Here is a 26,138-nt window from a genome sequence, read left to right on the forward strand (position 1 = left end):
CTTTGCACGCAGGAGAGTGTTACAAAAAGAAAAACTGTCGTTGAAACATCCACATATTTGTAAATAGCACCACAGTTGCACACATTTGTAAATAGTTTGCCAAATTGTTGTCAAATTGTTACACTGTTGAATGTAAATAAACGTATTTTGCTATCAAAAAACACTTTTTCATTCTTGGTGGTAGTGTTTTATAGAAGTAAAGCACTATTTAGGTGTTTGTGGCATCATTCATGGACAAAAAGAAGTGTCAAATTCACTAGAATGCATGAAATAATATCGTTTCACTAAAAGCTTGATTTCTCCGTATTTTGGTCCAACACAGGCGAAATTGGGTCAAACTAACCATTTTCTATTGTTGATTACTAAAGAACGGAATAAGGTAGAAACAAACTCTTTTTTTCTGATGAAAGATGAAAGTCCAATCTTTCATTTGGTAGTACGTGTGTTTCCATAGTCCAAACAGAACATTTTCTGTGGACCTTGAAAATCAGTCAAAATGCTTAAATCGGCTGGCACTGGCGGCATCCCTTTTCTGAAAACGTCTGGCAGTCAAAGAGTTAAGAGAATTATTTTGGTGAAAGAGACTTAAGCCGAGAATGCATCATCGTCGCGCATGAAGGTAAGATAATTTTTTATACTAAATCATTTTTAGCCAATCATCACGAAAGCCCGATCGGGAGTTTATTGGGCCGGCGGAGTACCTACCCTCGAGTAGGACCTCCGCTCGTCACCGTAAGTTCCTGTAAATGTGGCCCGGTTGGGAAGGCTCCTGCAGTGGAGACACGCACATACGGGGCTGGCCCCTGAAATTTACCCCAAAGTTCCTGCGTTGGAAACGCGGCTGTTTTTACTCCTCAAGATGGTGCTCTTGGTTTAAGGATGAAGGCTATGAAATAGAATTTGATTACATTTCCATTGCATCTTTAAATCAAGAGTGCCACCTAGAGGAGATAAAAAAAGATCACAAGTGCTTCATGAAGCTTCATTTGTGCATGACTAAATTAGTTCTCAAACCTTTTTTTTTACCTGGTTAAATGAGGGTAAATAAAAATAAAATAAAAGGAAATAAAGGAAATGGCCTTTTGAGGATGTTTGTCTCCCAGGTATGACGTTTAAAGAAAAATCGCCAGACATTAAATGTAGTTTGAAGTTGAAAAAAAAAGTGAAAAATCAGAGCGAGGGCACTTTCTGGCTCCCTCGTTTCTACTTGTGTCGTCAAGTCGCCTGCAGCACACTTATTTAGATCTCACGTCTCTTCACATGGGCACCCACAGGAGAACTACACTCGTCTCGCCTGAGTAGCTCCCTTTAAAACGCGTCTTGGAATATCACAGTCTGAAAAATGGAACATCTCGGCTACATCCTTTCTAAATTACCACTGCAGATTTGCGCCTTTACAAATACAAGCAAGCATATTGTTGTTTTTGCCGGAATAATGAAGCCAAGCCCTTTGTATAATGATGATTAAGGAGACTTGCACACACTGAAGTTTTAGTAGCAAAACAACACCGGATAATTACAGTACAGGTAATGAAAACAAACCTGGGAGGAGAGATCTTAGAGGCAACACACATTAAACTCAAACAATAGCAGCAGCAGATTCATCCAAAGATAAGACTGGAAAATGAAGAACTTCGAGGGAAATAATTCATAGCCCATATAGATTTGCCACCCAGAAATAGAGCTTCACATGGCCTTCCCTCATTTACACATCTTTTTGCTGTTGTTGCTGTCAGCCTATGTGGGCTGAACATTTGCAGATCTGCTTTCTTTCACGAGGTGATTTGGAACTGATAGTGTGGGGTCTCGATACCAGGGGGATTATGCTTGTCAACTCCCAAGGTCTGCAAGATTCAGATAAATAAAGTAGGAATACGCCGCGGCTAACTAACACATGCAGCTTGCTGTTTGGTGAGGCCAGATGCATGCAAGCAGGTTGCTTCTGGATGGACGGCAGCTTTGAAAATTCAATTTGGGAGAGTGCTGGTCAATCACTAATGTGTCATCAACTTGGATGCTCCAGAGTAAAATGAGGCTTTCGGCAGCGTGCGACACTAATCTGTGAAGACGATGACAGTGAGGTTCAGGACACTCGATCGTGTTTCATTGGACTTGTTTTCATTTCAGTTAACTCATTCACTGTCATTGACGACTATAGACATCAAAAATTCATGTGAACTATTTCTATTAGTTTAACATTTTTTTCCCAATTCATTACATTTTTTATGAAAACCTAGAATTTTGTACATTTATAACAGATATAAAATTATCATGCGATTATTTACGATTAAATGCCCCTTATTTTTTATATATATATTTTTTAATTTTGCCCATCAGGTGATTAAAATGTTTAATTGTGATTAATCACATGACTTCACTAGTTAACTAACGATTATTCTGTTCTAAATTAAAAAAAAAAAATTCTCTAGGTTTTCATACTCTTGTTAGCAAAAGTGGAAAAAAATGTTAAACTAATAGAAATAGTTCAAATGAATTTTTTTACGTCTATAGCTGTCAATGGCAGTGAATGAGTTAAAGTGAAAAATGAATAAAAATGGGCAGATTTTGCTACTTAACTCATACTCCACAAACACAATATTAATCAGAATGCCGTGTTTAGACTAGTGGGGGAGCAGACAAAATATGACTGTAAAAATGAAAGTACCCGAATAACTTTCGTGCCACATAACACGTGGTACCCAGCTCTTCGTGCGACCGAACAATGTGATATGGTACTTAAAAGATTGAAGTAATCAAGACATATTTCATTCTCTATGAACTTTCCAAACAGTAGGGTAACATTTGACAACTTTTACACAATGGAAATGTAAAAAACTGCTTCCGTGTCAAAACAAACCATAGTTTACCAAAAGTTTCCATCAAGCAGCAGATGGTACAATTCTAATCGGGTTAGCGCTAATTAAGACAGCATATATCGCCAGTAAGCGTAAAGGCAGGATGGTGCAAACTGCATCAATTACCTGAGTGTCATATTTTACCATAGGAGACAGACAATGTGTTAACTGCCATTTAACACAAAACAAAAAAATGTACATGACACATTCAATTAGTTTGAATCCTCCTTCCATCATGATTTGTAGTACTTTTTGCTAACGGAACATTAGTCTGTAAGCCTCTCGTAACTTTCAAAAACATCAGTTATTAAACAAGGAAAAAGTTAAATCAACCAGACAGATTTGACATCTTGATCAGGAAAACATTGGCTCTATATCACGACAACAAATTCACTCAAGTAGTTTGAGGTCAAAAGTCAATAGAATACGCTACAGTGTGCATCTGTAGGATGACGATTTTGTGTGCTGCCAAGCACTGCATTACAATTTGCCAAAAAGAATAGGAGACATTGCTGGCTGCCAATTTGTGTTTTGTTGTTTGTGGTAAAGCATCAGAGCCTGTAAACTCAGTCGCACTCACAACCGAACTTGTGCAGTCGGGTAGAAGGACTACTGGTGCATAACAGCTGTACAGTTCTTGTGGACATTATTTTTTTATTTTCTTTAAAAAAAAAAAAAAAAAAAAATTTATAAAAGAAGTGCGGACTAGTGCTTTGACTGACTCCACAGCCACAGTATATCCTACAGAGCTTAAACGGTTGCTGTCGATGCGTCATGTCTAGAGATTTGAAGGATCCTGTGGTGTTCTGCTTGCTCACCGAGTTTAGTCCTGCGGCAGCTTTGCATTTAGCGTCAGAGCCAACTTTCCAACTCTGGTGGATAACAGTATTATTGTACTAGTACTATACCATATTTTCATATGTAGAAAGAACAGTGAACAAAATGTAGATGGTAATATGTAGAACTTCTCCCGTTGACATCCACTTTTAGTGGATTTTAAAAGTCTTCACACACCTGTACATACTGAATGCCAGTTTTTTTTTATGATTAAAAAAAATGAGACTAAGGTAAATCGATTCTAATGTTATTTTTCAGCATTAAAGTTACCTATAATAACTCACCTGAATATATAAAAGGGAAGTAAAAATAAACAGCTGAAATATTGTAGTTGCACAAGTGTGCACACCCTCTTGAAACTGGGATTTGGATGTGGCTGCGTTCAGAATTAATCAATCACTTTAAAACTCGTGTTAAATGGGAGTCAAGCTCAACACACATCTGCCACCATTTAAAGTGCCTCTGACCAACCCCAAATAAAGTTCAGATGTTCCAGTAGGCTTTTACTGGGATTTTTCTTGGTGTGCTTTCTAGCAGAACACTAAAGGTTTTGAGCTAATAACTGCTTTTCTGCACAGTAAATTCTGTAGTGTAAATCTGACTATATTCTGTTTATTTTTTCAATTCTTTATTTTACTCTTTTCCAAGTGTAAATATTACTCTAAAACTGAGTCGATTTGGTCTCTATCTAAATAGTCAAATCGACTACAGAATTTACTGTGTGATGTTTTCATAAATTCCATCTCCCTACATCTACCAGTTTGAACTGAAGAACAGCAACTCAACTTTATTTTTTGGCTAAACTTGAACCTTCTAAAGTAGCTGAAGTGCAACATACCTTTTACTAACTTAATTTAAAAATAAATAAATCAGAAATTACCTCAACAGGTACTCACTAGTAACTACTTAAGTAGTTTTTACACTGAGTACTTACACTCAAGTAATTATTTTTACAATTTACAATTCTTAAGTAACAGCAACCTTGAGTACAATTTGTGGCTACTCTACCCACTTTTGCGTGCGATCTTAACGAGGAAAAGTGGTATAAAAATTGCATGGAGTTGACATTCAAGACTCAGAATCATATATTTAGAGGAAGCATGAAAAACATGCCGGATGCAATGTGCCAGGTGGTAATGAAAGGACATAAAGGAAGCCACTCTAAATATAAACACTTGCCAAGTGTTGCTACAGTGCTACATTATAATTAGTGCCATACACTTCTGCAGTTAAGGGGAAACGGATTACCAACAAATTACCTTTTTAAAATGAAATAAAGAAAAGTTGAAATATATTCAGATGCTGTTGTAACAGCATAAGCCTCTGCAATTACTTAAATATTAGAGGGTTACAACAGAAATCACATTCTGAGTATGTTGTGTGTGTAGCATTAAAAGCAATGGTGGCAGGGGTGTTTTTGTGCTTTTGGGAATCCACCCAAGCAATTACTTTAAGCATCACTTTGATGCCAAAGACCAGTTGAGGAAAATGCTACAATTAACCTCTCGACGAATGAACTAGAACATGTCAAAATGTCAGGCTTAATGGAAAAATCTTACAAAACAAACTGTTATTGGCAGCTTATCCCAAATGCAGCTTCATTCTGACTTTATGTTATTGTGTGACGTGTTTGAAAGCTGGAAAGTGGGAAAAACTTACCAGCAACAGCAGTGATATGGACAGGAGAGCAACCTTCAGATACTTCTGGAGGAATTTAATCACAGACACATGTAGTATCCTCTAAAGCATCTCACATAAAAGGTCACATTTCCAAAGTCAGTCTCTCAGGAGCAAGACAGCAAAAGCGTTTTCCTTGTCATCTTTTTACACTGATGTCCAATAATCACACAAATCTCGACGAAAACAAGAAGCGAGGTGAAAATTCCCCTGATAGAAATCTCTTGACACGATAACCAAACATAGTGACATAAAAGAAAGATGCTCATAGTTGCCTGAAAGAAGTAAATACTTGACATTTCAACACAAACGTGCAAACCAATGTTGGACGTGTGTCTTGAATGTGTAGCAGACTGGAAAAGTTTGTTCTTTGTGCTGTGTAGCCTTCGGGCCTTCTGTCCTTGATGAAATTGCTATCCGACTGTTGTCGGATGGCTCAAATGGTCATTGGTGAAAGATCAGTGTGAGATACGTGAACTCTTCCATTTGAGGCACGGCTGCTTCTGAAGATAGCCATTTCTTTAAGGTCTTTGTTGATTTGCCAGTAAATTAGTTGAATCTGTCTCTGTAGGTCCCCTTTGATTGACTGTTGACCAGACCAGTGTGTCATCCACCTTACGCCATAAGTCCCGCTGACCCTGAACAGTATAAGCAGCATAGACAATTGGACTTTGGTGTACGCAGTTTTAGAAATGTTGGTTTCAAATTCCAACTCGACATTATATAACAGTCAACTATAACTTGTTTGCTGTGCCTCTACAGCGAAATAAATTAATAATCTAGTCATAACCCTGCGTCAACCATGCGAAATGACACAAGTCACGGGTGAAAAAATATATATTTTCAATTCAATTCAACAGATCGATGCACGTGTGGTCAGGAGCTGTCAACCCTTGCATACCTTGTACACTGCATGACGAGACTAGAAATCGCCAACTGAATCAGGCTTGGAAAGGGCTTACCATATTTTCCGCACTATAAGTCACACTTTTTTTTTTCCAGAGGTTGGCTGTTCTTGCGACTTGTACTCTGGAGTAACTTATACATGAAAAAATATACTGGGGGTATATAATTTCACAGACAGCCACAAGAGGGCACTCTAGACTTACGCTCCGATATCTCCTCCTCCTTAACAATTACAATTTTAAACAGTAAACGTTATCTTACAAAGGCAACTGAGAACGACTGATCACAAATGCCCCCCCTAAAAGAAAATAATATTTTACAGGCTTACAAGCTGCAATTAGTGAACCTTCATTGTGTTAGCATATCCTACACCTATTCAGCCTGTTCTCTATTCTTTTATTAATGGTATAACTTGCCTTCCAAGATGACATAATGTCTGTTTTTGGCTAAGTAGTTTTAAATAAATATTTAAATAAAATAAATTACCCCCCCAAAAAATTATCAAAAATAGAGACTTATACTCCAGTGCAATTTATGTATGTTTCTTCTACCTAATTATGCATTTTTTGGCCTAGTGCGACTTATGCTCCTGAGCGATTTATAGTCTGGAAAATACGGTACACAGTAAATTCTGTACGGTCAATTTGACTCTATTTAGATAGGGACCAAATTGACTCAGTTTTAGAGTAATATTTACACTTGGAAGAGAGTAAAATAAAGAATTGAAAAAAAAAACTGAACTCACTCAAGGGTTGAGGAACAAACTCACAACCTTCAGCTTGGGAGACAGCCGATCTAGTTTTTTGAGCCAAACAGCTCCTGCTTTCTGCTAGTATATCACTCATGTCAGCTGCAGCTGATTCCATGATTATATGGAATCTTCCTAACTCCAACAGACCAAAAACGATCTTCGGTCTCTTGGAGAAAAGCAAATAGTAGGAGGGGCATAGCTCAGGTGGTAATGTGGAAGTCTCCCAAGCTGAAGGTCGTGAGTTTGAACCTAAAACATTGAGTTTTATTTATTTATCTATTTTTTAAATTTTTTATTTTACTCCCTTCCTAGTGTAAATCTTGTACTCTAAAACTGAGTCTATTTGGTCCCTATCTAAATAGAGTCAAAATTGACTCTAATAGAGTCAAATTTACACTACAGGATTTACTGTGTAATTGGCACGTGTATCCGCAGCTTTACAGTGGCCAGATTTCTTCTTTGGTACACTTCTCTGAGCAAGGAGGATCTTGAAATCATCCAGGATTTCATGACCTGCTCATGCAATTATTGACTGTTTTTACATGTCAATTATAACAGCACCATTGATTGGCCGCACTTTGTGTGTACATGTTAACAGGGTCACCCCCGGAAAACTTGCTAACAAAATTAAAACAAAATTACAATATTAGCGCCAGGAAACGATTTCTCGTCAGGGTGTGTGAACGACGAACAAAATGCGCCCAATTCGATTCGTCGACGGGGCGGGGGCCTGGCGAGGGAGGTAAGAAAAGCCAGGCGGCCCGCCAGGTATATAAAGCCCTGGAGGAAACCCTGATGTTAATTTTTAGTGACATAACCTGACACTTTTGCACAATTTGTAATGTGACAGCCATATTTCAAAAGTGCTAAAAAATGATTTCCCCCATTTTCTACACATTATGTGTCAATGAAAAGTGATATGGGGCACATGTGGGTTTCGTGGGTACCAAGTGGGCATAGGCTAGAAGTGGGCAATGGTTCTTGTTTCTATGTAGGTCTCATCTGGTATTTATCGGCATGGGCTTGAACTGGGCAAATGTGGTGGGTGCCGTAAGGGTTATGTATGGGCTAAGTGGGCATGGATTAGAACTGGTTATTCATGTCTGGATGCTGTAAAGGTTGTCTGCGATCAGTATACTTGTAATAAAGCAGTTTTTGGCATAAAACCAACTTGTGCACCAGAAATCCATTGAGTGCATCTCTGAGTGATGACCATTCCAACCTGTGAGGTTGAGCACAAACGTTTACTGTTCGTGCTGCTCTCGCACATAACGGCTGCCAAGTTTTTCTTTCAAAGAATCATCGCTCACCGGAGAAACCACAGTTGTGTCAGCAGGTGCCCGTATGATACATTCCATTCAAGCCGTCCTACCAATTAAAGCACTATTCTGTCGGTTGGAAGAAGTGGCGCTCAAGTAGTACTCGTAAGCCAAAGGAAATTGAATATTTCTTTTGTGTTTTTTGCATTAAAAGTTGTATTACCCTCCCCCGAGTTGTTTACAAAGCTCCAGTTACTTTTGCTTTCACATCATTTTGTGTACTTGTGAAGAAATGCACCAACAGCTGTCGCTTGTCAGTTCAGTGTGGAAAAAAGCAGAAGGTCGCTTTCAATGTTTTCTGCTGTGCAATTTAAAAGCTAGAAAAAATCTAATTGGAAGTAACTACTTAAATGAAGGCAATTATGCTTACTCTGTGCTCTATATTTGTTTCTTTGCAGGCATTTTTTTCTGGCTTGGTAAATAACCATGTATTGCTATGATTAGCCAAGTGGTCTCAGGTTGACCATTTAATGACATACGTCACACATGTAGAGGAATAACAGAGGTTTTAGTACACAGCAATGTTGCTATTTTATGATGGTATGTCTTGTTTTGTTTTCCCCCCAGTAGGAATAAAAAAACTTTACAGCTAATAAAAACAGAGCCACGGATGACAGCTTTAGCACCCAAAACGTAAATCTAATCTTTTCAGAGCATCACTGTTTGTTTTTTGTGGATGTCAAATATTTTTGAAATGATTTATAGGGTTTGTGTTTTCAGAAATATATGTAAATGTAAAACAGCGAAATGCTGTTTTCTCACTTATTTGCCATTTTCCTTGAGAACCCAACCTCTAAATTAGTTGAAAAACTCACTTATTTGTGTGTGTTTTTTTGTGTTCTTTTGTTGACGCTCTAAGATGCCACATGATGCTTTATTTATATACCACAAATGCAATATTAATCAGAATGCTGAGTGTAGAATAGTAGGGGCATATAGAACATATGGCAAATATTTTTTTGTACTTGAAAACATTTTAAAGGCAACCAATTCTTGTCATGAGACTTTTCCCTCAACTAAAGTGCAAGTAAACTACTCTCGGTTGGCCATTGGAAATACTTGAAAAAATGAAGACATTCGTTGGTTGTTGACATTATGCCCAGGTGAACATTAGTAATAATGAAGTAGACAGACCAGGTTATGCCAATTTGGTAGCCTAAAGGGAAAAACATACAACTTAAAAAAACAACAACTAGGCTTTTCAACAAGCAATTTTTTTGTCTGGAGTAATGAAGCATGGATTTATCTGGGTGGGTTTGCGGCCCGGTGGAATATACGGAGCATATGTGCAGCTACTCAAGTCAGATTTTGGCAGAGGCTACAGGCTATCATTCTTCTGCTGTTTTATTTCCACTGTGGAAAAATCAATTAATCCGGCAACCTCTGAATCTTGAACTAGCCTCCCTCTCCTTGCTGTCAACCCACTCCTACCTGAAAGGAGTGTAATGACCCACTTTCTCCTTGTCCCCCGGCGACTCTGTTGCTCAACGCGTTTGACCACCTCGCCGCGGTCGACTACAGTGTGCAGCTGCTGTTAATTTACAGGAGCGCCGTTCGTCTTTCTTCGCCCGCTCTGAAGCATATATGACTAATCACGGCAGTCATTTCAAACAACTCCAGCTCTCGGTGGCAATAAATCACCTTGATACGTGCTACTGTACCGATAATAGAGTCACGCTCGTGAGGGAGAATAGAACAGGTAACTTTTGAGAGCGGTTGGGTAGCGCGGCATCGTGACATTAACGCCAGGATTGGGACGTATTGTTGCTCAGTGTGTACTTTGCTGTTATGATCCAACCAAAATCAAAGTGAAAACAACAAAGGGTTGCATTGTCTTTGTGCAACAGCCAGGGGGAATATGATGCTTCTTCCTTGCACTTAAAAACACATATTTTCCTTTCTTCATTTCAAACCATTTTTCTGTTGTACCTTTTTACAAAATCCACAGTGTTCTCCATAAAGGCGACATGTAAATATGCTGTAGGGGATACACACATTTTAAAAGTAACAAATTATGCATTTTTGCTCAATTTGAGTTGAAATATTTCCCAGGTGTGTTAACATACTTTTCACAAGATACCCCAATAATCAAGAGTTATAGTATTTCTGATCTTCTTTTTCTAATGTCACTTATATTAGCTTTTTTGAGGTGGTGGTACTACCAAGGGTTTAGTACAGTGTTTGTTACCATGACGACCAGGCGGAACTAGAGAGTGTGTGACAAGGCGATCGGCTGCTGCTTGCATGAGCCCACAGTCCATAAAGTCAACTGTATTTTCACTCATGAAGGCAGAACTTCATTACCAAGCCGCCGGATTTAAACATCACAATTAGCCAAGTGCTTTGCAATTATTTTCTTAACTTTATTAACATTGTTTTCAAGTCTGTAATGCAAGTGCATCACTTTGCCCTGAAACATAAATAAATGCATAGTAAAAACAAATAAATAAATACATAAAAATGAGCACACCACTGCCACTTACTGCAGTGGATATGCAGCTACATTATTGTAGTACAGCAAAATAAATCAATAAATAAATAAATAAAAAGGATGTTGCACCCTTCCCTGAAATCCAAATATTACATACGTAATCTACTAATGTATATAAACAATTTAGAAGTCATTTTTCCATAATGGAGTCATCAATATGTTTTTGTACTTTAACTTCCGTTGTGTTTAAATGCTTGTAAAACATCCATTAGTTGAGCGAGTGGCGCAGGTATGCTACATTTAACGGCTTTATGGATTATAGGATTATACCTAAACGGCACTTTTGAGCCAGCTTCAGACCATTTGGGCTTTCTTTGGCTTGCCACAGGGCATTTTAACAAGGCCCATGAAGTGTGCTGGTCTCTTGCAACTACTCCTAACATTGACATTTTTCGCTCATGTGGATATCAATCTTTAGAAAGGAGTTTATTAGTTTGGTCAAAACCAAAAATACGTACATCTTGAATCCAAATGATATAATATCCAAACTCCCATCCCAAGTCAACATTGGATAAATGCTGTCCACAACTGTCAAATACCAGAGAAAATCATAGGAGGACCTCTGATTTGTTGTCTTATTCCATATCAATATTGAAAATAAACAGTATTGTTTGTAAAAAGAGAATCAAGTCAAGCAATCAAGCAGCAACCCATTCTTGGCGATGACTCTTTTCCTGCCAGTTTCTCGATTGTTTCATGTTGTGCTTAATGCCTTTCCCAGCCAAGTAAGCACGGCTCCCAGCTGAAGACCAATCTGCTCTTTGTCAACCGTGTTGAATGAACCTACTTATTGTCGCCGTAAAGATGTGGATTTGAATGCCACTCAAAACTGTAATGAAAGTGCAGCGTCTCGAGTGTCGGAGGCATTCAGAGGCAACTATCACTACAAGCTTTTGGTGCTCGGTCACAAGAAAAATGACCTCCAATATAACTATATTTCATGCTCAAGGTTTTTGTCAGGTTTCTCCAAATCTCCAAATAAATAAAACAAGATTCAGGAGCCTAGTGGCATAAAAAATAAATAAAAACTGCTTGTGAGTGTGGCAAAGCTGCAATTTAGATTATTTAGACACAAGGCCATAATTTGTCCACATAAAAGGCATTAATTGCAATCAGCATAGCCTGACGGTAATTTAACTTCCTGCTGTTCAAAAGGGCAAAAAATAAAAAATAAAACCAATAGGTTGCTTGCATTTGTATTTGATACTGGACAGCGTCAGCATTGATGCCTCATGTTGGCGAGTCCATACTTTTAAGACTATGTTCAAACTCTAGGCTCGTGGGCCAGATCTGGCACGCTACATCATTTTGCGTGGCCCACTAAACAAAATAAAGTGAGTCTACTTCATGATCGTTGCTAAATAGAAAAACCATTTTTGTTTTATTTTATTTAAGCAGGAAAATCTGTACTAACAAAATAGCATTTTTTTTCACTTTTTAGGCTCCAAGAAAACGGGAGCATACGTACTCGCACGCATACCATGACCCAGAGGCTACAGTTATGTTTTAGGCCAGTGGTGGCAGTCGCGATTAAAAAAGTGACAAACTCCACAAAGCACCTTTAGCTAAACTGAGGCAATAATGTTTTTATGGCCGATAAACTTTGACCCTGGCATGATTTTATTAAATTTCCATTATATCCTGCGGTGAAAGATGTTGACCAGCCTTCTGGATTGTGTTCCAACATAGAGACTCCAGTGTATTAAAACTCTAAGCTATACATTTAAGATGACAGATGTAATCGCGAGGCTCTTCGACAAATAACAAAAACACGACAGCGGGAGAGTTGATCAAAGTACGGAAGCATGGTCGCCTTCATTTATGATGATGGCGCAGAAATTCCAAAACAGCAATTCTGGTCCCAACTGCTTCATCAGCTCTAATCACTTATGCCGGAGACAAGGTAGATAACTCGTAAAAGCATTGCGAGCACATCCATCCGCCCATAATTGTTCAAACATGGTGTATCTGCCTTGAAGGCACAATAAAAAGGGGCTGTGATGGTCGGATGCAGAGACACTGGAGCACTGATGAAAAATGTGTTGTTTCCATTGCCCCTGAGTGGGCTGCAAGTCAGCACAGCGGCCTTTTTTATTTCAATAATGCTTGGAATTTGCTTTGGGGGAACACATTACATTGTGCCTTTAATGATCATGGCCTGGGATTTTACAGATTAAGAATGTATCGGCATATTCACAATTATAAAAACACAGCAAATTGTCATGATATAGTCCAGGTGTCGGCAATCTTTAGAGTCAAAAGAGCCGTTTAGGCCAAATAAATAACAAAAAAATCTGTCTGGAGCCACAAAACATTTTTCAGATTGTGATGAAGGAAACAGTGTGTTAGTGTTAGTCTAATGTACTGAGGGGCCCAAGACAGCACTAATTTGAGCTGCACCATAACAGAAACATATGCTTTATCCAATATTTTGAGATTCATTTTCTTCTACCTTTAATCTTTTTTTTTTTCTTTACTTGTGTGTAATTTTTTAGACTTTGTTTTTCATTGATTTTTAGACTTTTCTGCCTTTCTGCCAAATTTCTTACATTTTTGAAAATTTTATGGACGTGGCAATTTTCTTCCTCTTTCTTTTCTGGCTATTCTTTGACATGTTTTGTGCCTTTTTTACTCTCAAATTTTTGACATTTTTTGGGGGGCAATTTTGTGGAAATGTTATGGTAATTTTCATTATTCCTTCTTGTTTTTGAAAATTTTCATTCCTTTTCTTAAATCACATTTTCTCACTTTTTTTGGGCAATGTTATGGACATTTTATAGTAATTTTTGTTTTTTGGGGGAGGGGGGTACTTTGCCTTCTCTGCCTTTTAAAAATACATTTTCTGACTGTTCGGCAATTTCATGGACATTTTTATGGTAATTTTCTGCTTTTCCTCTTTGTTTTTGGACATTTTTAGGTAATTTTAAAAACTTTTTCATCTGTCTTTTGTCTCTTTTTCTGATAACTTAAAGATTTGGACACTGACATAAAAAAAAAAGAAGAAGATATTTAATTATAATTTTTTTATCTCAATCAATAATTCATTTAAAAATATATTATCTAAAAATAAAGATAAATATGTATTGAAAAAAATAATTTCTACGTTTTTTTTTAAGAGATCCTCAGGGAGCCGCGGGTTGCAAACCCCTGATGTAGTCCATCATGGCCACTGCTGAAACAAAACATTCAAATTCTGAATGCATCTAAAAAGCCTGTATATTTGTCGCTTTGGATTACTACATTTAGTGCGCCTCATTGACTGCCATCGTCAAGCCTTTTTCTTTAACGACTATTTAAGTTCAAGTGTGGCAACCTAAGAACACTTACTGGCAATTTGCTAAATGCTTGATGCACACTAGAGGACATTTAAATTGCAACTTTTAAAGACATGGGGTACTCAAGACATTACTACAAATTCAGTCTTTTAATCCAGAGAATGCACACACAGGCAGAGGACAACACTCGGCAATATTGAACAAGTGATTTCATGGACCAGAGAAGGAGCACAAACGTGTGATTAAATGTTGCTCGGTGTAGTCGCTAGTTCAAGCTAACACATGCCGCAATGCTGCTTTTTATCAAACACTCATTGGCCTCTTCACATGTTCTGCACGATGGTGTCTCTTTCACGCTACTGAGATTTTGATTTGAACTCCAATTCAGTCTGTGATATTAAGTTAAATTCGGTAAAGGCTTCACAGTACAGCAGCTCGGACTTGCCTTCAATTGGGACCCCCTCCCATTCATGCTTGTCGGGTGAGGTGAACTGGAGCTGGTGTATATGATTTTTAGTGTTTTTTTTCTTTTCATGGTTACATAAAACTATTAAAGTTGAGCGACATCCTGAAATGGAAGCTCTTGTCAGTATTGTTACTGGTTACATTCATTTAATGTATTTAATGTAACTTTTCTGACCAACACAACACTATCTTATAATAATTTATACAGGAACAAATTAAAATAATTTTAAAAAGTGGAGTTTCTTTTTATAACTGCAATTTTGCAGTATTATCCAGAAATACGGCACAGCAACAGATACATCTTAAGCAAGTGTTTCCCGATCTTTATTGCACTAACGTGCATATTATACTTGAGAAAAACCTCATTACACATCACTGAATACTATGTTGATACTGAAACAATGATGATCTTGATCAATTCACTCACAAATTTACTTTACTTTTTCAGGAAACCATGACTTATTCTGTTGCATGAATAGTAGAGGTGGTGCATCTCAACAAAAGACGATTCAATACGCATCTCGATATTTCAACCGGTTCAAACTGGTTTTTGTTACATCCCTAAAGAATAGCAATAGGTTGACTGACATATTCATGGTAGCTTCTAGTGAAAGATTGAATTGTTATGCCAGTCAGGCACTACAGGTTACAGAGAGTCTTCGAGTTACGTCATACGCTACCTACGTCGTTTCGACTTTACGGCGCCCGTGCCTCGTCCGCAGCACCTTCTTTTTCGTTAATTTCCCACAGTAATCTCGGCATTTAAAAGTTTTTTAAAGTTGTGTTGCTGTTACCTCCATCAGCAGGTCGGCTCGCCATCAGGCGCGTCACGTTTCCGTGTTTAAGTTTCAATTAGCTCCGCTCTGCCGTCCGTCAGCAATGAATGTCCATGCGGACACACGAAATATTCCGGCTCTTCCGGGTTGCGCAAAATATGTTTTTTAAAATCACTGTACAAAGTATTTTGATGTAAGTATCGACTTTAACGGGGAAATCCGACTTAAGTGGAAATTCAGGTTACATCGCCAGCGTAGGAATGGAACTCCGCCGTAACTTGAGCACTCCCTGTCCTAGTAGGGCTGGGAAAAAAGTCGGCGAGCTCAGTAACGTTGACCACAAAAATTGGTTGACGCAAAAACGGATGGCTCGAAACTAAATTAAAATAATAAATGAAAACCTATTTGCGATACTTGGAACCAATGATTTTGTCCCTTCCGTGTTTCTGCACAGACATTTGTTGCACAGTGGTTGGGAATGACTGAGCTAACATTAGCATGCGTTTTTATTTTCTAGCTTTGCATCATCAAATGATACGGCGATGATGATCTGCTCGACCAATGAGTGATCAGCAGTTGTTGTTTTTTTTTTTTTTTTACATCACCGACTCAGCATGCTTGGAAGCCACCTTAGGGTACCTGCTCTTGCCAATGGGAAAGCATCAAAGTGCTTCACAAGATGTATAGAAGCCACTACGAGGTACAACAGATAAATTACAGCCGCTAGATTCAATTTGCTGAAGTACAGTTTACTCCAGGAGGTTACTGAAGATAAGAGGATCACTAAGGGGAAAGGTTGTTGAATACACCCTGGGGAAAGGTCAGGGATGACTATAGTGTTTTTAAAGACATGGTCAGGATACTCGTCTCACTTACCACCAAGTCCAGACCAAGAGTTACAATTACCGAACAGATATCAGACTATTCTCTTTTAACCTATCGAAATAAAGGTTCAATAGCAACGGGTGATTAAACTGATGATAATGTAGACGTATTAACGCAGAAAGTCATAGAGTCTACGGAAGCTTCAACTCCTAATCCTGCTCGACAGTGTGAGCTTGATATTAATGTCTACTTTATTACAATGTTGTTGTTAATTAAACCCTGCAACATTTCACCTAGGCTATTGTTTGTTCCTGTCAGGCAGCTAATGAGCCCCAAATTATCTCAGCGAGAGACAAAAGCCCAGAGGATGCTTCATGCTCAGAGGAGTCAGAGACCCCCGGTGCAACTGAGGAGGAGTACTGTGCGCTTCGTCTCCTTTCACAAAAAAAAAAGAGAAAAAAAAGAAACAGCCATCTTAATTGTCTAGCATTCAACAGAATGAACAACAGAAGAGTTATTTTGGTTTTATTTGAAAGCTGCAGTAGCTCATCTTTGGCCATTTGAGGGCAGTGGCAACATTAGCATTGAAGTATCAGCATTGGAGATCATGTGCAGCAATAAAGAGAAGCTTATTTACACACAAACATTAGAATTCATATCTATCGCCATTTGGTGAGGTGAAGTCCAGTATTCATTACTTTTTAAGGACACATTGGGAATCATCAAGTTTATGTTGTGCTCAATGTGTCTAATCTAAATCTACATAAATCTGTAGGGACGGTGCTTGAATTTCTCATTTTCATCTCATTTTCACACTCTTCTCTTATTGTAAAAGTGTAAGTGATAGGATTTTCCTCTCTCTCTTTAAGCATCGTAAACATCCAATCCTCTGAAGAGGGACAAAAGCAAGCGTGCTTTGAAAAGATACTGTATCTGCTCCAATAACACGGACTGGATTTTTCAGTGGTCCACGGTTATCTTGAAAAATACTTAGTTACTTTACTGACTACTTGCTTTAAAAGGTAACTAAGTTACTTTAATAGTTACATTTAGCAGATATCAACCACCCTGCTTAACAATAAAATGACACCGGGAAGTGTGTTTTTAACTGTGATGTTTAAGAACAAAGTCTGTTTTTATTCAAAATAAAATAAAGACAGCAACCTTTTTTTTATTTTAGTTTTTTACTCGTCATTATTATTTTAATTTTAAAAATGAGCATTTTCATGAAACCACTTTAAAAAAATTACTTGTTTTTTATTGAAAAGAAAATCAAATGTAGACTTCATGTAACAAAAATACATTTTAAGTAATTTATAAAATAAAAACAGTCTTATTTATTTGAAATATTTAATTATTGATGTAGTAATGGCAAAACTCAACATTTATCATATACACTGTTTATAAATATAATGATTACATTTGGGGACTTATTGTAGTGAATGCATACTGCCCCGCGAACCTATTTTTGTTAGTTTTTTTTTTTTAATTGTAGCTATACAGATACAACTGTTGGCTGTGCAACAAACCGCCATATTTTTGTTTTTAGCTAATACAAACTCAAAATAGTGACTGCACTTGCTTGCGTCTTGAAAATATGAATCTCTGATGTCACTCCCTCAGTCGTGAATGTTAAATTGAATACTCCCATAATCAGGGCTGGATTGGCACAAAAAAATTATTGGCCCTGGCATTTTGACTTATGCCCACCGTCCCGACACTACTCCTGACCACACCTGTCTAACACATTGTTCTGCCACTGATATTTGGACTGATGTTGGTTCCGTTTTCTGTCTGTTTCCAAAATGGATTAATAGACTGTCACTCGACGATCTAAATTGCAAGCCAGTCTCTTGTGGTAAAATGGAGGAAAATAATAACTAAAGCGCACTGCATCGGCCCCAAAAGACAACGGCCCACCTTGCATCTGCCCTGAATGCCAGATAGCCAGTCCAGCCCTGCCCACAATGCATTTCACTGTGTATGTTCTGCAAAGTATAGTTATTTGTTTAGTGTCTTTAGTGAGTACTACAGTGTTAGGAATCAGGTGTTTTTCTGGATTTTATTATTCATTACTTTTTTAGTCGTTACTGGAAAATGCATCCATTTTTCAGAAACACATTACCAGCATCACTGTATTTGGTTTTCGTATTCCTGTAGTTTCTTTGGTTCCAAGATCTTTTCTTAAAAAAAAAGTATGATTTACTTTTTCTTTCAGCCTAGTAGGTTAAGAAGTAATATTTATACATGCCATTAAAATTCTTGTCTTTGGAGCTGCAACAATTTTTGTCACATTAACAGGCTAATGAGCTGTGGTTATTTTTCATGAGGTGTCAGATTGCGTACCAGACAGAGACCTGCGGTGATGATTTAGATGCCGCTTCTCTCCTCGCATATTGAGTGAGGTGACTAATTGGCCTATTTTCAGGATCGAGATTTAATCATCCATTAGGACTCAGAGCAACATGAAAAAAAACCCCGTCTGCATTGCTGCATTACATTCCCTGAGAAGTAGATGTTCAATGGTGCATTTCCAGTGTGCAGCCTGTTCTGGAATATGCTGGCGTGGTGTCCGCAGAGGAAAGCGCCGCTGACTTACCGGGCGAGTGAAAGTGAATGTGAAAGCTCAATCACGTTGTAAATTGTACAACAGAGCGGTGGAGTCTTGCTCGGCCGTGGAAGTGCTACGAGGAGGAGAGAGAAAAACCGAGTGTGTGTTTATCTACCGCGCTGCACATCCAACATACCACATGCTACAATCTGAGCTGCCGGCAAAATGAAGGGCTGCTAATTAAGATGCATAATCTTTAAGACGTAAATGCCTCTTTCAGGGGGTGGGAAGAAACACATCCCAGCTGTGTGGCACAATAAATACCTGACGGTGGGCTTTGCAGTTCTGTCACGCTCTGCTGTTGCAGCCACCGACAATCAAGCATTCCCACCTCAGGCACTCCACTGGCAACAATTTAAAACAAACTCACTTTGTTTTTCCCTGCTTGCTCTCCAAGTCATCCTGACTTCCTGGCGTAAAAGGCTAAATGCATCATCAAGAAAAGGAAGCGTGGCGTTCAGCGTGAAATATTAGTGGACAGTCGCCTGCTAATGAACAACCGTGCTTTAACCGTGTGTTAAATCTGACGAGATGGCAGACTGAGGAGTAGTTCTCTTTAAAATGCCTTGACCCAGCAGATGTTTAAATAAGATCCCTTGTCTCCCATTTATCAGTTTTCTGTATGCAGTTCCTTTGTTCCTGGAAGTTATTCTCTTAGACTTAGACCCTGGACTGATAGCAATGTCAATATACTCTGCTAGATTACATCATTAGATTTCAAGTATAATCAATACGTCAGCGTCATACTGTGACTGTCTATCGTTAATGTTCGTGCAGTGCTGCACTTTTGAAATGTGATGTGGATCTAATGGTTCTCCATTTACTGTCAACAATGCGTATCTTAATGAACAATGAAAAAAGCTTTTACTGTATATTATTAAGTTGTGTTTTTACCAAATGGCTTGTCCGCAAATTGTCTCTTCATTTTGTCACGACTAAAGCCTGGAAGAAAACTCACTCTCACACCACATCAGGATAATAAAATTGAATAATTTAGATAGTTTTTTATGCTGATTAAAACTAAAATTTACTTTTTTTTTCTAGCACGTCAAGTTTTTTTTCTCCACAGCTAACCCTTTCAGACCAGCTAATGCTAAGACAGCCATATAACAAATGTAATAGTTCTCATTGACGATTTACAATAAAGGTGTACATTATCTGTCTTTGCCATTAGGAAGTTTCATTAAGCGGAATTTAATGTAAAAATATCAAGGCAAATAATTTTGAGAAACCTAGAATGCAAACTTGTTGCTTACCTAAAGGAGTGTTTACAAATTTAGGATTGGGAACCAGAAATAGGATGCAAATCACTTTTTGCTGGTAAATGAATGTCAACTAGGGCAATACGTGATGTAATTCTGCAATTTTTGGTCAAAGGAAGGAACTAAATTTCAAATTTTGGCCACAAACTGAACCCTCAACTTAATCTAACAACTTTGGTTTTGTTTCAACAGTTACAAAATGTTATGCATGGAACTTGATTTCTTTCTTTCGTTATTTGCTCTCTCATGATATTGTTCGCAAAATATCCCATTGACATTGTATTAAAAGTTAATTAGCGATGAGAGTTTTCAATCAACCTAACATACATTTTTGGGTTTGTTTAAAGAAACTGAAGTGTCCTGAGAGAACACGTCAATTCCACGGGACCCCTCATGAATGTGAATGAATTCCTTCGCAGTGGGTAAACAAACAGACACGGACAGAATCACTTGTAATAATGTCCCTCAGCACCGGTTACATGTTGACATCCGGACACTAAGGGGGTCTGAAAGAGACGCAGTTTACAAACAATAAATAAACAAAACAGTTTTAGGATGTCCAAGTCTAGAGTGACCATATACCTGTATGCTCATTACACCAGGTGATCTCGACAGTGAGGCCATCAGGGACAGGATGAGTAATGTAATTCTCATTTGAATAATAGTGCGGTTGCATCACATTCGTTTATTTTTTATTTTTTGGGTCATACAACCCAGCAGCACCTGTGAGCCATTCAAGGTTCATCTACAGGTCCGCAATTACTCCCCGCCTGACTGTCCGTCTGCAGATAATCCCCTTCAAAGTGGTTCATGAATTAAAAATAGCACAGGATTTATCACATCCGATATGAAAATGTTTATTTGTGATGCTTGGCCTCACACATTACGTGCTTAGCAAATTTATTATTTATAATATATAAATATATTTTTTAACTTATTTACACCACCTGACATGAAAACGATAAGAGCCTATCCAGCACCATGAAGTGCTTTAATGTGGACTATTTTAATATGAGTGAGTTTATAGCATTTTGCCATTTTGAGCGGGATTGAGGATTTTAAAACGGAATCCACCTTTTTGCAACCAATTTTGAGGCGGTCGCTTGGCTTCTAGTTGTCGGAAATAAATAAAGCACAACAGTCAGCTCATCCATTCCTTTTATTTTTTTATTGTCCTCATTACGGTGGCAGGTGTGCTGGAGAAAAATTAACAGCAGACATTGGGAGAGAGGCAGAGTACACCCTGGACCGTTTGCCACTCAACCACACGGCACATGTTGAAAAACAACCATTCGTGCTCACGTTCACACTTATTTAGGGTCTGCATTGAATGAAAAAAACAGAAAATTATCAAATAACAATCATATACATTTCAGTTCAACAGCTTCGACATACAAGTGTGTTACCATGACAGAATTGACCAAGAGCAGCCACATAGAGTTCAAGAAAGAGGAAATTTGCCATAGTTGGGATATGTCATTAAAAAAAAAAAAAAATCTGTCATTGTTTTTTGGGAAATTTTATATATCATAAATACTAATCGTATTGGCACTTGGTATTGGTGAGTACTGAAGATTTGAGTATCGTTATCGGTCTGAAAAAAAGTGGTATTGAACATTCCTAACCAATAGATTAATCGATTCTAAAAATATTTGATAGTGACAGCACTACATCCGTGGCATTAACCTGGCATTGGCTCGTGGTCTAATCTGATTTTCCATTCATCCAGATAGATTTTTGAAGACAAAAATTCTCACTCAATTCTCATTTTTTCCCTGTCTCCATTTTCAAAGGGTGCTGATGTAAACCAGTAATAAGAGAGGATGAATTTACAAGGAGGCGAATTCCCCCAGCGAGACTTGCGGCCCAGAACAATAATGAGCACATAGCAAACAGAAAATTTGCCGTAGGCCAAAAGAGAATGCACACTGATGCAACGCAGAAGCCTGACATGCGTACACAGCAACGCACACCGGCACAGGGAAGATGGCGGAATCTTCCCAAAGCTTGTGTAACAACATATGTTTGCAGGTAATTAAAAAAAGATCCCAGGTGGTTGTTCTGTCATATTGCGATACAACGCACCGAGCAAATTACCAGCTTGGGTTCGACATATAATGCTGAGGATACATAACGACGAGTCATCTTTGTGAGCTGCTGCTAATGTTGTGATCTGAAGCTCCCGTGTGGCAAATTATATAACGTAATATTAACATTATAGATCCACTTATTGATTTTTTGTGTCAAACTTTTGATTCATTGAATGAGTGTAAGTCTTGAACTAATGAAGTCATAATTGCACAGAATTTTTTTCATTATTTTTTTTTTTTGACCTGATTTAAAATAGACTAGTGCACAAATCAAAACAGAACGTGTACAGGGATTATTTAGGACTAAAATCCCGAATAAATCATACATTGGAGACTCTAATTGGTCCATACAGTATCTCACAAAAGTGCAGTTTCTGCAGATATTTAACTATATCTTTTCATGTGAATAAATTACATTTTGGCACAATGAAACCTATTGAAAAGTAGCCTGTGTATTAGTGCAAATGTATTTTCCATCAAAATAGCTCCAAATACAGTCATTAATGAAACCCTAGCAACAAAAGTGAGTACACCCCTAAGTAAAATACCAATATGTGTCAATATTTAGATATCTTCCCTCCCTAGTGTCATGTGACTCGTTATTGTTACAAGGTCTGCAACACACAATAATTCTGTCCATATCATGGACTTTTTGGACCTTACAGAGCTTGCCATTCTGTGCTTTTGTGTTGCGCTGTTATCTACTTTCAGTCTGCTTTTCTACTGTCTGGCCCATTTTAATGGGATTCTGTGTCTAGGTTACACTTGCACTTTACAATGTTTATTATTATTATTATTATTATTATTATCATCGAACGCTCTTGTGGACTACCTTTGAGCTGATCGATGGGTTTCATCCCATCCTTTGCTTGGCTAGTTGAAGGATATTCTGGTTTGTATTTTTTTCAACAAAAAAAAACATTTGGCCCTCGGTTAGACACACTAAAGCTGCCGTTTGGCTCATTGTGAAGACATTTTTGCTCAGAGCGTCCTGACATCAGCTCTCTGAAACAATTTATGCTCTCTTTTGTCTCATGCAAAACTAGGCAGATTATATTCTGATCACACGGTCAAAAGAAATGAAAATAAAATTAACATACAAATATTACATCAACGTGGTATATTTTTTTGTATATTATTTGTGACTTTGAGCACTTATGTAAATAAAATAGACTCGCTGCATAGTCAGGAATCCTTCAGGAATTTAGTGGAATGGATGGAAACTCAATTTTGTATGAACTGGAACATTTCGTTTAAACTGATTAATGTCTTTAAAATAGCAGATTCAACTCAACAAAAATGTCACATGGAAAATACATTTAAAAAAAAAGCTCATAGTCAATTTGAATCAAAGAAAATGGTGGAATTAGACTTGACTACTATTTCAGTTAAATCATGGATCTTAAAGGGACCATAATAAAGATTTGCCTTGCCTAGTTACATCGACTGTGTGAAGTTCTGTATATTGCGCACCAAAACTGTAAACTTCCAAAACAATATTGTCTACCGGTTTACGTATTGATTCTGCCAGGATACCTCTCCACTGCGCATACGGACTTACGTATCCTGTTAGGAGACTTCTGTTCCAATAAACATCCTATTTAAAGGACCCGAGAAAAGAACTTTGAAAACCACCAGGGTGTATTTACTGTCTGACGTAAGCACTGAACTCTTGAGTTTACATCCCCCAAAGTCACTACGGCCATACCGAATGTTAGCCATTAGTTGTCAAGTCAATGCTAGTCTGATTTTTATTGCCTCCCCACTTGCCCCAATAAACAAGGTGCTGACTACTTCAGTCTTGCACCAGAACTGATCCATCTGGCAGAATGTTTCTGTCCATCCATCTGTCTGTTTGGTTGTAAATCCATCGCTTCGCCTTTAGAATGGCCTCCATAGAGGTTTGCGGCGGGATTGTGCTTTCACTGAATGTGAGAAGCACCTGTCCATCAGATGCAACAGACTGGCGCTTCTCCTTAAATTGGCTCCATGTCGCTCGATTGATGAGGAGGCCAGAGAACGATCCCTTCCCCCTAGACCCCATTAAAGCAAAACCCGGGGTTCTCTGCCATCAACACTTTTGGTGCCTTGTGAGAATGATCACAGCTTATTAAAGTGGAAATAATGACTGCTCTACCTGCAGCATGATAAATTTAACAAGGACAAAGGAAATTGCTCAAAGGTGATTCATATGTTGAAACACTGTCGACACTAGAAGTGAAAAATGAACCTGATTTAATTTGAGTTTCGAGGTGACTTTTGCATCTTTATGTTAATTAAAAAAGTGTCTTTGAAGTAATGATAGTGTAGCAGTGAAGGGCATTATATGTGGACTTCCTCAATAATAGCATTTAAAATACGTTTTAACTTGTATGGGCTACCCCTTAACCATCGTTTAGTTAAAATTATTTTCCCTCCAAGTGTTCTTACAATGTATCACACATTTTTGGATGTCAGATTATTGATTTTTTTCCTTCCGTTTGGGTAAATAAGCCTTTTTTTCTGGCGCCTTTGGAATATTGTGGGGAAAGCAGCCGAGTGAAAATGCTCTCCATCAAGTGTGATTGGATTGGATTTTTAGAAGAGAAATTGCCAGGACAGGAGTTTATCCCGAGTACATTGCCAAGGGGTCCGCGTCTTGCTGCAGGCACTCTGGTCAGCTTGTTCCATTAGAAGAAGACGTTGACAGTGTGATCAAAAAGGAGATAAATGCAACAGGCTGAAATTTTCACCGGCAAAACCTCCACAAGATTGCATGAATACAGTGTGCACAGTACTTATGTAGTTTTGCTTTGATGTAACCTGTGTGATTTTGCTGTAATGAAAACAGGGTTTTTTCATCTTACTTTCATCTCGACAACATTTACCAAATGCAGTGACAATGACATTGCTTTCACGCATTAACTGCGAACACATATAAGACTCAGCCAAACAGGGCATTAGATTGAGCGGGGACGTAAATGTCCAAATAGACATCTTCACATCGACACATCTTCATACAATGTGTAATTCCGTTTTGCATTCAAAGATACAGAGAGCTTGATGACGTAAAGAAAAATGCATCTTACTTTTCCCAGAGTGGGGCTCCACAGATAAGCCAAGCTGAAAACGCAGAGGCCCAAAAGGAGGAAGACAAATGCCAGAATCAGGGCCAGGCGTTGGTAGATGCGATACTTGGTTCTCTTCTCTTTAGAACCCTCAACCTGAAATTGGTGAGATTGACATGAGTAGTGATTTTTATTGTGCACAATGCTACAAAGGCAAAATTGATCAACTTTAGGTCAGTATCACAGGATCATTTGGGAGAAGACAAAACTCTTGAGGTCAGCTATTAAAATGACATACAGAAAGGAATTTTAGTTCGGCCTATTTTGGTTTGTCTTCAAATGGTAAATGAGGTTAAAGTTGCCCAGAATTTATGTGTGAATTGGATACATAATAGCTGTATTGGGACTGATGGAAAAGTTTGATGAGGCAATGGAGAACGACTTCACTGCAAAAACTGAAATCATGAAATATAATTTGTTAAATTTAACCTCAATTTGCTCATTTTTAAGTTATTTTTACTTAAAATGAAATTGCCAGACAAAATCGTTCCTATCTTATTTGATCAAGCTGTCTTGGCATTGAGTGTTAACAGCCAGTTTTAAATACTGTGAGGCTTAAAATGAACATTTTCCACATTTTAAGATGACTACTAACCAACCTCAAAGGCCCCTAAACTGGGGTTTGCATAATCTAATAATAACATAAATGGGGAAAAATATGTAAGAATCACGTGCAATATGGCCTCTTTTCGTTATATTTACTAAGCACATTTTTCATTTTGGCAATACCAGCTCAGTGGTATAGTGGTAGAGTGTCTACCTTCAGACTGGGAGTTTGTGCCTTCAACCCTTGGCTGGGTCATACCAAAGACAATAGAAATAGGAGCCGTTACCTCCCTGCTTGACACGCAGGCAGTTGGCCAAATGTAAATAAATAATTATGTTAAAAAA

At 38.0% G+C, this 26,138-nt stretch overlaps 1 protein-coding gene and 1 long non-coding RNA gene across 3 annotated transcripts in view; one reads left to right on the forward strand and one right to left on the reverse strand.

Annotated features, from left to right (window-relative positions):
- The window catches only part of LOC147168568 (uncharacterized), a 71,949-nt gene that overhangs the window by 37,666 nt on the left and 8,145 nt on the right, over positions 1–26,138 (forward strand). The gene's annotated exons all lie outside the window — the stretch shown is intronic.
- Positions 1–26,138, reverse strand: part of tnmd (tenomodulin) — a 61,554-nt gene that overhangs the window by 32,530 nt on the left and 2,886 nt on the right. For both annotated transcript variants that reach the window (XM_086085454.1, XM_086085453.1), the window contains exon 2: positions 25,209–25,343. In XM_086085454.1, coding sequence (XP_085941580.1) covers positions 25,209–25,343 — 135 coding nt within the window. The remainder of the gene's footprint in view (positions 1–25,208; positions 25,344–26,138) is intronic.

The sequence above is a fragment of the Leptonotus elevatus genome, chromosome 9 (assembly GCF_054856555.1).
Source record: "Leptonotus elevatus isolate MCC_2025b chromosome 9, RoL_Lele_1.0, whole genome shotgun sequence".
Taxonomy (NCBI): domain Eukaryota; kingdom Metazoa; phylum Chordata; class Actinopteri; order Syngnathiformes; family Syngnathidae; genus Leptonotus; species Leptonotus elevatus.